Below are 14,399 nucleotides of genomic sequence, written 5' to 3' on the forward strand. Positions count from 1 at the left end.
CCAATGATCAGCTTGTTATCACATTACACAAGCCTTTTGTATTTGTAACCATCGTTGCCAAACCACAAAACGAGCAGGCAGCTGCTTTTTCATAAACAAGTTTTACTCTCTGTAGCACAGTCAATCCCTGCTGCCGCGTGTGCTTATCCATCCTTTCATATTCTTTTTTTTTTTTTTTTTTTGGTGTTCTAAACAGATCATTGCACAAACAAATTTTTTTTTTTTTTTGCACCGACAATTTTGTCCCGGCGTCCATTTTCAAATAGACAACTCCTATTTCGTGTCATTTCCCATTCCACTTCTCGCTTGTTTTTTTCCGTGAAAAAACGTGGTTTGGGGGCCGGATAGAGTCGTTGGGTGACAGAGTTGGGCTGCGTTCCAGTCCACTTTTAGACACGCACTTGCGAACTTCCCTAAGGACTTCCATCGGGGGAATCCCTGCGGCCATTTTGAAGTGCGTTCCACTTCGCGAAGTGGACGAGGGAAGTTTATATGGACAGACACTTGTTCCCTCGATTTTGTCCGAGGGAGCAAGTCTACTTCATATGTACACTTCAGGCAGCTCCATATACCACAATGCAACACAATTGTGACGTCACCGTAGATCTCGTCTAATCACCACCACCACAAACAACTCTGATATATTAATTATATATATACACTCACCGGCCACTTTATTAGGTACACCTGTCCAACTGCTCGTTAACACTTAATTTCTAAGCAGCCAATCACATGGCGGCAACTCAGTGCATTTAGGCATGTAGACATGGTCAAGACAATCTCCTGCAGTTCAAACCGAGCATCAATATGGGGAAGAAAGGTGATTTGAGTGACTTTGAACGTGGCATGATTGTTGGTGCCAGAAGGGCTGGTCTGAGTATTTCAGAAACTGCTAATCTACTGGGATTTTCACGCACAACCATCTCTAGGGTTTACAGAGAATGGTCCGAAAAAGAAAAAACATCCAGTGAGCGGCAGTTCTGTGGGCGGAAATGCCTTGTTGATGCCAGAGGTCAGAGGAGAATGGCCAGACTGGTTCGAGCTGATAGAAGGGCAACAGTGACTGAAATAACCACTCGTTACAACCGAGGTATGCAGCAAAGCATTTGTGAAGCCACAACACACACAACCTTGAGGCGGATGGGCTACAACAGCAGAAGACTCCACCGGGTACCACTCATCTCCACTACAAATAGGAAAAAGAGGCTACAATTTGCAAGAGCTCACCAAAATTGAACAGTTGAAGACTGGAAAAATGTTGCCTGGTCTGATGAGTCTCGATTTCTGTTGAGACATTCAGATGTTAGAGTCAGAATTTGGCGTAAACAGAATGAGAACATGGAACCATCATGCCTTGTTACCACTGTGCAGGCTGGTGGTGGTGGTGTAATGGTGTGGGGGATGTTTTCCTGGCACACTTTTGGCCCCTTAGTGCCAATTGGGCATCGTTTAAATGCCACGGCCTACCTGAGCATTGTTTCTGACCATGTCCATCCCTTTATGGCCACCATGTACCCATCCTCTGATGGCTACTTCCACCATGTCACAAAGCTCTAATCATTTCAAATTGGTTTCTTGAACATGACAATGAGTTCACTGTACTAAAATGGCCTCCACAGTCACCAGATCTCAACCCAATAGAGCATCTTTGGGATGTGGTGGAACGGGAGATTCGCATCATGGATGTGCAGCCGACAAATCTGCGGCAACTGTGTGATGCCATCATGTCAATATGGACCAAACTCCCTGAGGAATTCTTCCAGCACCTTGTTGAATCTATGCCACGAAGAATTGAGGCAGTTCTGAAGGCAAAAGGGGGTCCAACCCGTTACTAGCATGGGGTACCTAATAAAGTGGCCGGTGAGTGTATATATATATATATATATATATAATTTAAAACAACCAAAACACACCTATATGCATTTGGATGCTGCATTAAACAAATTCTTAAAGGAAAAAAAAAATGCAAATAATAAATCAACTCCATGGCTGGATCCAAGTGATCAAGGGCTTAGGACGTTCCAGTTCAGCCAATTGCAGTTTCCGCCAGTAGTGGGCACTCGTGCAACGTAAGCAATGATGTACATCCGAGTGAACAAGACAAAGGGAAGTTAGCGAGTAAGGGCATGACAATTTTGGACTGGAACGCAGCCTTGCTGTCAGCTTGTGTAGTGTGTGACCCCCTGTTGCAGATCATTTACGTAGTGTGAACACCACAACGACTCCAAGACTCCAGAGCAAGTTATGTAGTCTAAACAGCACAGCGATCTGCCGACGTTTAAAGTTGTGTAGTGTGAACTAGGCATTAGTGTGAAAGTGTGAAAGATCCTTAATTCCCACCCCGTGGGGGCGTGTTCTTTCCCGGAAGAAAACTCGAGACTACAATGGATGCGTTTCAGGGAGTTCAGAAACAGTGATATAGAGAAACTCCCAATGGAAGGACTTTGTTTTGTAATTTTGCAGAGCTTTTTCATTCTCAAACAGCAACATTACACACTATATAGGTGCTCTTTAACCCTCTGGGGTCCTTCGGCCCAAATGGACCCGAAGCATTTAAAAAATATTTTTTTTTAAATCATTGCTTTATCGGAATGGTCCGAAATTTGGTGACTTTGTTGGTACTTGGCATATGAACACCCCAAAAAATTGGGGACAGGATTTGAATAGTCTAAGTGGTTGTAAAAAAAATAGTCACACTAAGGACCTTCGGGTCCAAATGGACCCGCATAGGAAATGAATGGGAAATTGGCAAAAATGTGAAAATACAGAGTTATTTTGTGCGTACAAACTACAAATCAGCCACGATCCAGAAAAAAAGCACACAACAGTGAAGGGGTGAATCTATAAAACATCAAGAGTGCAAAACAGACACATCCACACACACACACACACACACACACACACACACACACACACACACACACACACACACACACACACAAACACACTTTTATACACATACACACTAATAAATTCAGATTACATATGGGTTTTGAATTTTTAAAATGCTCAGTTTGTCCACCAGATGGCATCCATCTCATTTCAAAAATTGCTTTCATGAGGCCTAGGCTTGACTCTAAAATGAAATACAGCTTTAAAAAAAAAAAAAAAAAAAAAAAAATATATTTTTTAAATTTCTATTATATTCAATGGGGAAAAAATGGGTCATAATTATTGCATTAATATTAATTATAAATCATTTTTATTTTTGAAATTATCTCAAAACACCAAAAAAGAAAAGAAAAAATATTATAAAAAACAAGTAAAAAAAAAAAAAGATGATTTTTTTTAATAAATATTAATCCCACCCTTCCGGCCCATTTGGACCCGAAGGTCCTGAGTGTGACTCTGAAATGAAGGACCCCAGAGGGTTAAATATTACACAGTATTTTAGGTCATATATCTCCTGTTTATTTAACTGCTTCTTCTTTAAGGATGGGGATCCAGTCAGACCAGGAGTCGCTATGACAGATCTGGCCACTGGTTTATACACTCAGGGAGCCGTCATGGCTGCTTTGCTTCAGAGACAGAAAACAGGACGAGGCCTTCATATAGACTGCAATCTTCTGTCTTCACAGGTAACACAACACTGATGTATTATACAAGTCAAATATAAGGAATTATTTACATAACACAATTAATAATGCCATTATTCATTTCAACATTTTTAATAATAAATTAAAAATAACTTGTAAATATGCTTACAAATATTTAACTTATTTTCAAAAGCTATATATGATTATCAAATGGTTTCTGCAGTCAAATATTCTTGTATAATGACACTAAACTGTATAATTGGTTCTAGTTTCAGGCAACTGAATGCTCTGCGGTCGCTTTATTCTCATATAATAAAATATACTCTCATCAATTTTTCACCTCCATTAATGACATTTTTTTTGTAAGTACACTATCAGTCAAAAGTTCGGGGTCAGTCAGATTTTTTGGGGAAAGAATTAAAACTTAAAATGCATTCAATTGATCAAAAGTGACTGTAAATACTTTTACATTGTTACAAAAGATTTCCATATTAAATAATGCTGTTCTTTTGAACATCCTTTATCAAATAATCCTGAAAAAATGCACAGTTTCCACACAAATATTAAGAAGCACAACTGTTTTCAACATTGATAATAATTCTAAATGTTTCTTGAGCAGCAAATCATCATATTAGAGTGATTTCTGAAGGATCATGTGATACTGAAGACTGGAGTAATGATGCTGAAAATTCAGCTTTGATCACAGGAATAAATTTCATTTTACAATATATTCACATAGAAAACAGTTATTTTAAATTGTAATAATATTTCACAATATTAGTGTTTTTACTGTATTTTTTATCAAATACGTGTAGCCTTGGTGAGCACAAAATACTTTATATATGTATGTATATATATATATATATATATATATATATATATATATATATATATATATATATATATATATATATAAAAACGGTAACTAACCAGGGATAAAATAATGTCAGTCAGGATTGGATTTTTTTGGCATTTTTTTGCACAAAAGCTTAATGAGTTTCCATAAATTCAATAAAACATAATAAAATATTTTCCTGAATGAGAAATTTATATAGAAGCAGACATGCTTGTCACATAGAAGAAGAAAAGATTGAAAGCCTCTTTAACATGATTCATTCACTTTCTGACGCCTGAGAGTAGAAATGAAATGCAGATATAGAACATCAATTCACTTTCATGCTCTTAAACTGACAGTTCAATAACACACACTACATTTGATGTATATTTAATACTTCATACAGTATCTACATGATGAAATATTCAGCTCTTAGGAGTATCCCTTATTCAGATTTCAGGACTGTTGTTATTGCCCAATGCATGAAATGAACTTTTAAAATTGAACCAGACCACTCTTTTTTTGTTGTTTCTTTGGCCTGAAAGAATGCAGTTCCCTGGAAGTGAGTTTAACCTGACCCATTCGGCACTCTAGAGAAAACATGGACGTTTTACTTTACAGTATAAATAAATCAGCTCTCCATAACTGTATAAGCGTATAAAGCAAGCATGGTCCCTACTAGACTTCAGCATGCGCTGTTTAATTTGCCGTGATGGCTTGATAGTTTTGGCTTTGTGGTTTTTGTCATTCTTTTGTCTCAAAGATTTTTTACAGAATGTTTGTACTGTATGCCTTACGATTTTTCACCTTGAATATTGTTTTAGTGTAAAATATACAACTTTCACGACTTTTAACCCTCTGGGGACCGGAGTGTTTTTGGGGCCCTTGGGATGTTTTGACATGCACTGACATTTGTGCTTTTTTCAGTTATTTATAAACATGTTAATGGCAAAGGTGTAAATTCACTCTATATAGCACAAACTTGGCTACCATGATGAGTGAGCAACATGTATGTACATGTTTGTATTTTTAATAGAATAATGTTTATGCGTGGTTATTGAAAAAAATAAAAATGAAAGTTGCTGAAATAAGACCACAAAACACATATTGATTATTTCTTCACAAGACTTTTGAAAATTGTATCACATAGCCTAGAATATTTGCTCCAAAACTATGTGAGAATCATCCTGACTACTCATTCAGATAAGTCAATAAAGTCTTTTACATTTTTAATGACGTGTTTTGTTTGAGAAAGCTTTATGCGAGGAGGCGTGGTCTCTCATTAATATGTGTGGCATTCCACACCTGAGAAAGACAAAGACCCTCCCCATAATGGCCCTATTAGGTGCTATCAGGCCATATCATTACAGGAGCCTTGCACAAAGAATGAGGAGATTTAAAAAAGAATGGCTTTTAGATTGTTTGGATTTATATAAGGAAAATACAGGGTGCATACGTCTGGACACTTCTATCACACACCCTTCACCATATAGACATGGTTTTATTTCAGTTCAAAGTTCAAAGTTAGAGTTGGAAACATCTTGAAAAGAAAATTGTCTTTCTCCATAAATGTCTTAGTTTGATCATACATATTTCAAAGTTGAGGATTCATTATTTTGATATAGCTTGAACAAACACTATAACATCTTAGTTGATTAGTTTATTGACAAAACATACTATATATTTAACATATGAGCAGAAACTCCTAAAAAAAGCTTATTTGATGTCTATTTTAGAGTAAAAACTTTATCCAAAACGAGTCAACGAAATGTTATTTAGTCTGTAACAGTGCGTATCTGTGCGTTCATTCATTCATTCATTCACAAACACACACACACACACACACACACACACACACACACACATTTAACAGTACGCTATTTTTCCGTTTACAGACACTACGTTATTCTATATCGCGATTAGAACAAAGCACTTGCAAAAAACACTTACTTCTCAGCTGAATCTGTTCATCCTCGCAGTGAAAATAAACCCAGTGGTAAATGTCCCAGGATTGTTCCTCATATAGCCGCGCAAGACGACAGTAGATTAATCTGACTAAAAAATAATGTGTGTTTTCAGAGTTTATGGGCGTTAACGCGTCTCAATGTGTTGCTTCACATATTTGCGTTTGAATAGCGCGTGCTCTCCGTGCGCGTGTCACATTACCAGAGATAATCAGCTGAGAGAACGATAATGAGACGGGCTGACACGTCTCTCTTTTTATATAGATGACATAAACGGAGAATATTAATTTTAGTTTTGAATCGGATCATTTAAAAGTACAAACTCAAACGATTTAAAAGATATATTGCTTATGGCTGGGTGAATAGTATTAGCTGAGTTGTGTTGAAGATTAGAGACGTGCTCCAGAAAAAAAGTTCACGGTGACTGAGAGGCAGAACGCACACCCTGTTTATTTTCTTTATTTTACAAAAGCACAATATTTTATTTCGATTGTATGTGGGCACATAAAAAAGTAGACATTTAACAGATTATTTTCTCATATTTCTTAACTCTATATGAACAGAAATGATGGTAGTACTTTAAGTCTATTTTTCTGCTGTGTGAAAAAAAACGACCAAAACGCGCCCGCGCGTTTCTGGTCCCCAGAGGGTTAAGTAAAGTTCAAGTGAAGTTTCCAGTTCATGTGGTCACTTTAAACTTGGACTTCAAAATTATTCCGATGTATTTTTATGTTTGAATGTTTTTTTTTCTTCTTTATATAAGGGGTGACTCAGCTCAATTTGTCCCTGTCGTAAGTAATGCTGGTTTGGTAGGCACGTTAAAAGCTAATTCATAAGTATTAAATGTATTGTAAGTAGCAGTAGGCTTTCCTGTCATGCCACTGTGTACTTCCTGAACAAATCAGTTTTTCAGGCCGTTGAATACCTGTCCTTGCGTGAGGAAATAGCACACCGTTTACAAATGTGATTGTGAATAATTTGCGCCTGCCATTTTCCCTTTCCTCTTTGAATGAGCGGCTTCAAAAAAACGTTCATGCCGCTGGTACCACGGCTCGTCTGCCCGTCCTGCTAGGAAATGCAAGATTACAAGGGATCTAAATAGCAGCTCTCGCACAGAAGACGTCAGCACCGGTTGAGACGCCAAGAGTTAAGCATCATGGGACTCAATGGAGTGTGAGACGCTAAGTTTACTTGTTCATGAGTGTGTGTGTGTGGCTGTCTGCTGACGTTGATGTTCAACAGACTTCACCGCTCGCTACGGCCAGGATAAATCTGAGAGAAGACATTGGTTCACTTGGTGAATGTTTTATATTCCCTTCTTGTTTCCTAATTACCATGGCTGTACATGTGTTTACTGAAAACTTAAAGGCTGGGACGGAGACGTACAGTATAGCAATTTTCTTTCAAATGACTTTAGCATCTGCAGTATCACTTAACTCAAAGATTTTGTTGAGTTTTTCTCCATAGTAACTACCTGAAACCTCAAATACCCTCTTCAGCTGCGTCTGGTTTCTGAGCAGAAGTTCTAGAATGACTAAAGTCTTGATAGATAAATATTTGCACGTAACAAACATGTTTTTCATTTTATGCAGAATGACAAAAGTGTTTCCACCAATCAGCTTCGACACAAAATAAAACTTGTCATATAATAACTGTTAAGGGTTACTGAAGCAAACATGCATTAAGTTTCCACAACTCAAAAGCCCTGTTTATTTGAACTGAACCGCTTTGAGATTTGCAGTATGACATACCGTAACTCGACATTTGAAACCATGTCGGATCACTGAGAATGTGAAGGGATTGAGGAGCTATTATTGTGCCCGTGTTATTTATAAATCGGACACTTACAGTTAAGAATTTTAAGGCAAATAAGAAAAAATCCCTTAATATTAGACTGGGGACAGATTTACTAAACCGGACAAATTAGCGTAAGAGAGCAATCCCATAAAAGCGCCGATGGGAGTCAGTAGAAAGTTCTGTGCGTGATCTATCTACTGACGATGTGCAAATTAAAGAAAACAAACACAACTCGATTATTTCTATAATGATCAACGCAATGAGCTCAGCCGCAAAAAAATCACCCTGTCCACGGCTTTTCAACGCAAATTTTTGACTGTGTGTCTTTAGTAAATCCTAACAATAGTTTTTTTATGCCAAAAGGGTGTTTGCTGTTTGGCCTCTAATCTTTTAATACCCTCAAAAATCATGCTAATGAAACATTGCAACATGCTTTGTTTGTTGCAGGGAGGATATCCGTTAGGATTCTTCTTTAATGTGCTCATTTGGGTGAAGCAGGACCTGCCGGAAGTATGCCGGAAATGTGCCGTCTTTGGCTCATGATGAGCCGTAATTACCTGTGACTAATCACTCTCGAAATGCAGGAAATTCGTTAGCAACTATCCTGGGCCGTGGTGTTGAAAGCAGCTGACGGGGAATAATAAGACCCACAAAAAGAGATCACGCTCTTGTTAAAAAAATTATACTGGTATATTATAATATAATACTTGCAATTTACACTACCATCAAAAATTTAAATCAAAAATACAGTAAAAACTGGAATATTGTGAAAAAGTATTGCAATTTAAAATGACTGGCTTCTATATAGTAAAATATAATTTATTCCTGTGATCAAAGCTGAATTTTCAGCATCATTACTTCAGTCTTCTCTTCAGTGTCACATGATCCTTCAGAAATCACTCTAATATGATGATTTGCTGCTCAAGAAACATTTCTGATTATTATCAGTGGTGAAAACTGTTGTGCTACTTCATATTTTTGTGGAAACCATGATTCAGGATTATTTGATCAATAGAAAATTAACTAGAACAGCATTTATTTGAAATGGAAATCTTTTGTAACAAAATAAACAATTTTGTCCTTTTTGAATTTTTTTAATAATAAATTCTTACTGACCCCAAACCTTTGAACGTTAGTGTATGTGGGGGAATAATTTTTGTATGGTGGTCAATAGAAAAATATGCTTTTTAGAACCAAAATTTAGTTAAGCCATCTACCAACAGGGGCTGGTTAACTTGATCTCCTGGTTTGACACTAGCATGGTGTTAAGCTAACAATATGCATAACAGTATATAACACAATACAATTGTATAAAATAATCAATTTTAATTTTATCATTACACATTGGTATTGCATCAATTGTAATTGTCATTTTTTGTACTGAGCTTGTCACAAAGAATACATGCAATGCAGTTTTTTGATCCTGGCCAAAAGAAGGCATTTTCAAAGGCCTTTGAGTACTGACTACGTAGGCAGTGTGTTTTGGAATGGAGCCTTGGACTCTGTATAAACCTAGCAAATAAATAGAGGGTTCAGAATCAGGCATCTGAGTTAAATCTGTTGTCCTGCTCTGGCCTTGTGAAGAGCTGTATTTTAAGTCGGTCATCTCGTCCCATTAGATTTCCGGAAAGATCATTTAGAAGATCCACAACATGTCCAACTCTTGTTTTTGACACGATACCGCAAAACCTTTGTGCAGGGCTAACAAGTTAGAGCGCTCGTCCCCTGAATGATACCAGCTTGAACGAAGGATGTGGTTTCCAGAAATGGTTCCAATAATCCGATTGTTTGTGATTGTCTGTTGTGGTTCAAGTACATTCTCTCTTGGAACTTTTTTTTTTTCGTACCCTCTCATACGTTTTTAATTGCTTCCAATTTCAGGAGAAAGAAGTCCAGGCTCTGCTCGATGACTGTGCTGGATTTTGTGTAGGATTTCTTCATGTAGATCAGATTCAGAGTGGCTGGTAGGAATTTATGGGATGCATGTGTCTTATCTTTGGGCTGAAGGGATGATGGGTCACGGTTGTGGCGGTAGACCCTAAGCTGGCAGAAATAAGTGTGTTCCGCCTCTTTTTGCACATTCCTTACTGATCGTCTTGTGGTCGCAGTAATCTAACCCTTCAGCAAATTTATAGGTTCTCTGAAATAGCAAAAGCACTGAGGGCATTAGATAACCACACCACGGTTTCCTTTAATCCAGATGCAAACATTGGTATTTATGGGCAGCATTTTGTGTCCTGGGAAAACCTTAGGTTGTTTGGAAATCATTATCCTTGAACTCAATTATATAATGTCTCTATGGCTGTGTTTGATACCATGAAGCACTTTTTGACTGTTGACATACTACAGTACGACTGGGTTTCTCGATTTTGATGAACCGATATGGATTCTTAAATCTCAAGAATCGATCTTTTAGTCTTTGCTGTTTTCATTGAATGCATGAACAAAACTTAACCAGATATTATTTGCAGCACAGCTGCCATCCAATAATCTCAAGCTTTGTGGTTACTTCTGATATGAACTCAAATCTCAGCTTTCAAACCCTGTCAGTTTTATTATGAAATTGAAATTGAAATACATGTCGTTTTTACTGTGGAGTGACAGATCGCTGCAGCGCCTCAGTTCAAGTGGCATGTGAACGATCATCTCTTTGCTTTACTACTAGTTATAGCACAAAAAAACATGAATGGTCAAGGTCAAAGTTTATTTATATAGCACCTTTTATTAACACGAATGTTGACCAAAGTGCTTCACAAGTAAAGCAAAAATACACACATAGTAAAACAGAACATGTCAAAAATTCAAACCAAAATTTATAATAAGCAAAAGATAGTCATAACCTTGAACATCACACAAACTGCATACAAAATAAAACCGAGTTACTAGTAAGCCTGAGAAAAAAGGTAGGTTTTAATTGATGCTTTAAAAACGTTTAATGTGGGAGAAGCTCTAATCGTTAAAGGTAGTGTTTACCAAAGTTTTGGAGCATAGACTGAAAAAGATCCATCTCCTTTTTACAAACGAGCTTTTGGGACATTTAATTTAACAGCTGAGATGAAGATCTAAGTGATCTCTGAGGAGAATAAAAACTTAAAAGTTCTGATATATAAATGGGGGCAAGTCCATGTAGAGCTTTAAATGCGTAAATTAAAACCTTAAAATTAATTCTTTGTTTCACAGGGAGCCATTGGAGAGAGGCTTGGATAGTTGAGATATGTTCCCTCTTTTTTGTCCCAGTCAGGAAACGACCTGCAGCATTTTGGACAATCTGTAATCGTGAGAGTGATGACTGACTAATTCCAGCATACAAGGCATTACAGTAATAAAGTCTTAAGGGAAATAAAAGCGTGAATAACAGTCTCCAAATCCCTAAAAGTAAGAAGGTGCTTTAACTTTCGAAGTCGCTTTAGCTGGAAAAAGCTGGCCTTGACCACTGAATTTATTGGTTTGTCAAACTTCAGGTCGGACTCAAAAACAACCCACAGATTTTTAACATAAGAGTGATTGTTTGACTGAAAGCACTGTATTTGTCAATCTGCGGTTTGGAGCCAAACAGGATGACCTATGTCTTGTTTCCATCCAATTGAAGAACATTTTCATCCATCCATTCTCTAATATCCTTTTAAACATGCTAGAAACAGAATCACTACCAGAGTCTAATAGAAGCAGGTAAAGAGAAAATAAAACTGGACCCAGGATCGAACCCTGTGGCACCCCACAGGTGATTGGCACTGGGGAAGATGAAAATTCTCCAATTTACAGATATACTCCTATTTGACAGATAAGACTCAAACCACTCTAAGGCAGTATCACAGATGCCAACCTCGTGATTAAATCTTTTTAACAAAATACAATGGTCCATGGTGTCAAAAGCTGCGCTTAAATCCAACAGGATAAGGACTGCACAGTTTCCATAGTCACCTGATAACAAAATATAATTTGTCACTCTTAATAGGGCAGACTCAGTACAGTGCTTAGCTTTAAAAGCAGACTGAAAAGGATCTAAGATGTTATTTCAAATTAAATATGGTGTAAGTTGATTTAAAACCCCTTTTACCAGAACTTTCAGCAAAAAGGGCAACTTTGAAATGGGTCTGTAGTTATGAAGTTCAGATAAATCTAGTTTTTTTTTTTTTAGCAAGGGGTGACCACAGCATGTTTTAAACTGGATGGAACAGTGCTGCTATACAGAGAGGCATTTATAATGGAAAATACACTAGGTAAAACAACATCCAATACCTCCTTAAAAAGGACAGCAGGATTAGTATCAAGAGAACAAGTGGTTAATTTCATATAAGAAATCGCAGCCAGCAAATCAGAGTGAGATATAGTCTAAAAAGCAGACAGACTAGAAGAACTAATCTGAAAATTATAACAATGGTTTGGATGAGGATAATAAAATCAGGGACCTAGTGCCAATAATCTTGTCTACGAAGAAGCTGCGAAACTTTTCACACAGATCAGCACTAGGAACTAAACTGGATGCAATTTGGGGATCTAACACAGAGACACAAATTATATGGTTATAATTATATGCTTATCTCTGTAAAGCTGCTTTGAAACAATCCATTGTTAAAAGCGCTATATAAATGAAGATGACAAACTTCGGACAATGAGTTTTCAATAAAAAAAAAAGTTAGTCCTTGATAAAGAAACAGCTTCCTGATATTGAGACAGACTAGCATGCAAAAGTTGATAGGAAATTTGCAATTTGTCCCGTTTCCATATTCTTTCTGCCCTTCTACATGTTTTCCTTAAAGCTCTAATGTCTTTGTTTAGATAGGGTTGTTTTTTTAGCTTTGAGAGGGGCAACTGCATTTAAAGGGTTAGTTCACCCAAAAATGAAAATTAAGTCATTAATTACTCACCCCCATGCTGTACCAACCCCGTAAGACCTTCGTTCATCTTCGGAACACAAATGAGGATATTTTTGATTAAATCTGAGAGCTGGATCACTGCTACATAGGCTGCCAAAGGGAATGATACTTGACGGCCCAGAAAGTCATTAAAGAAAATGTTTAAATATTTCATGTGCCTACAGTGGCTCCACTATAAGTTTATCAAGCGACGAGAATACTTTTTGTGCGGAAAACAAACAAAAATAACGACTTTATTCGACTATTCCATTGCTTCCTTGTGGGCCTGAGACGAGAGTTCAAGAGATTTCCAGGACGCATGCGCGAGAACTGACATTCTTCTTCTACTACACACTACACAGCGCGCGTCTTACACAAGGGGGTAATCCATCGACCGGAAGTTGAAGCCGGCCGGGTGCCGCCATGTTGTAGCAGAACTTCACTTGCGTTAGCATTTCCATTGACTCCCATTCATTTTTGCGTCACTTTGACAGCGAATAACTTTACATCTGAGGCGTTTAAAGACTCCGTTTGTCCATTATTTATTTCTAAAGAAACACGACAATGTATAAAGGGCTCCATTACCTTCTATGTTACACTATGGCCCCGTAGAAACAGATTTAGTAAAAATAGGCTAACGATTGCGTCATAACCACTCGACTCTCTGTCGCGCTGTACAGAAGTTACCGTACAGACAGGAGGAGAAGCTCGCAGGCAATCGGGGGGACGTCCCGTCAAGGGAGAAGCCCATAGATAATGAGTCCATAAAAGCAACGGAATTCTTACTCCTGCTCACTCACGCCAAAGAACTCTTTGCTCAAGTTCCCCGTCTCTGCAAGATTAACGTTGGCAGTTTTCACGCACAGCTACTAGAAGATTACCGTCTGTCAGACAGGTTGCTCACGTCATCAAGCTTAGTTTGAGTCGGTCTGAGTCTGCGCGTCAGGAACGGAAGTTCTCAAAAATCGCTAAAAGTGGGCTTCAGCTGTCTCAACTGAGTTCCAATGAGATCGCTCTGTCCATTTCTTTTACTGTCTATGGTCTTACAAGCAGAGGAAGACGCGTGCTTTACATAGTAGTAGAAGAAGAATGTCAGTTCTCGCGCATGCGTCCTGGAAATCTCTTGAACTCTCGTCTCAGGCCCACAAGGAAGCAATGGAATAGTCGAATAAAGTCGTTATTTTTGTTTTTTTTTCGCACAAAAAGTATTCTCGTCGCTTGATAAACTTATAGTGGAGCCACTGTAGGCACATGAAATATTTAAACATTTTCTTTAATGACTTTCTGGGCCGTCAAGTATCATTCCCTTTGGCAGCCTATGTAGCAGTGATCCAGCTCTCAGATTTAATAAAAAATATCTTCATTTGTGTTCCGAAGATGAACGAAGGTCTTACGGGGTTGGTACAGCATG

The 14,399-nt window shown here is 37.8% G+C and overlaps 1 protein-coding gene across 1 annotated transcript in view; it reads left to right on the plus strand.

The window, feature by feature from the left end:
- sugct (succinyl-CoA:glutarate-CoA transferase) overlaps window positions 1-14,399 on the plus strand; it is a 165,935-nt gene that overhangs the window by 25,629 nt on the left and 125,907 nt on the right. Inside the window, exon 8 of the mRNA XM_056269613.1 lies at window positions 3,435-3,578. Coding sequence (XP_056125588.1) covers window positions 3,435-3,578 — 144 coding nt within the window. The remainder of the gene's footprint in view (window positions 1-3,434; window positions 3,579-14,399) is intronic.

Source organism: Rhinichthys klamathensis, unplaced genomic scaffold (genome assembly GCF_029890125.1).
Source record: "Rhinichthys klamathensis goyatoka isolate OS25496 unplaced genomic scaffold, OSU_Roscu_1.1 h1tg000285l_1, whole genome shotgun sequence".
Taxonomy (NCBI): Eukaryota; Metazoa; Chordata; class Actinopteri; order Cypriniformes; family Leuciscidae; genus Rhinichthys; species Rhinichthys klamathensis.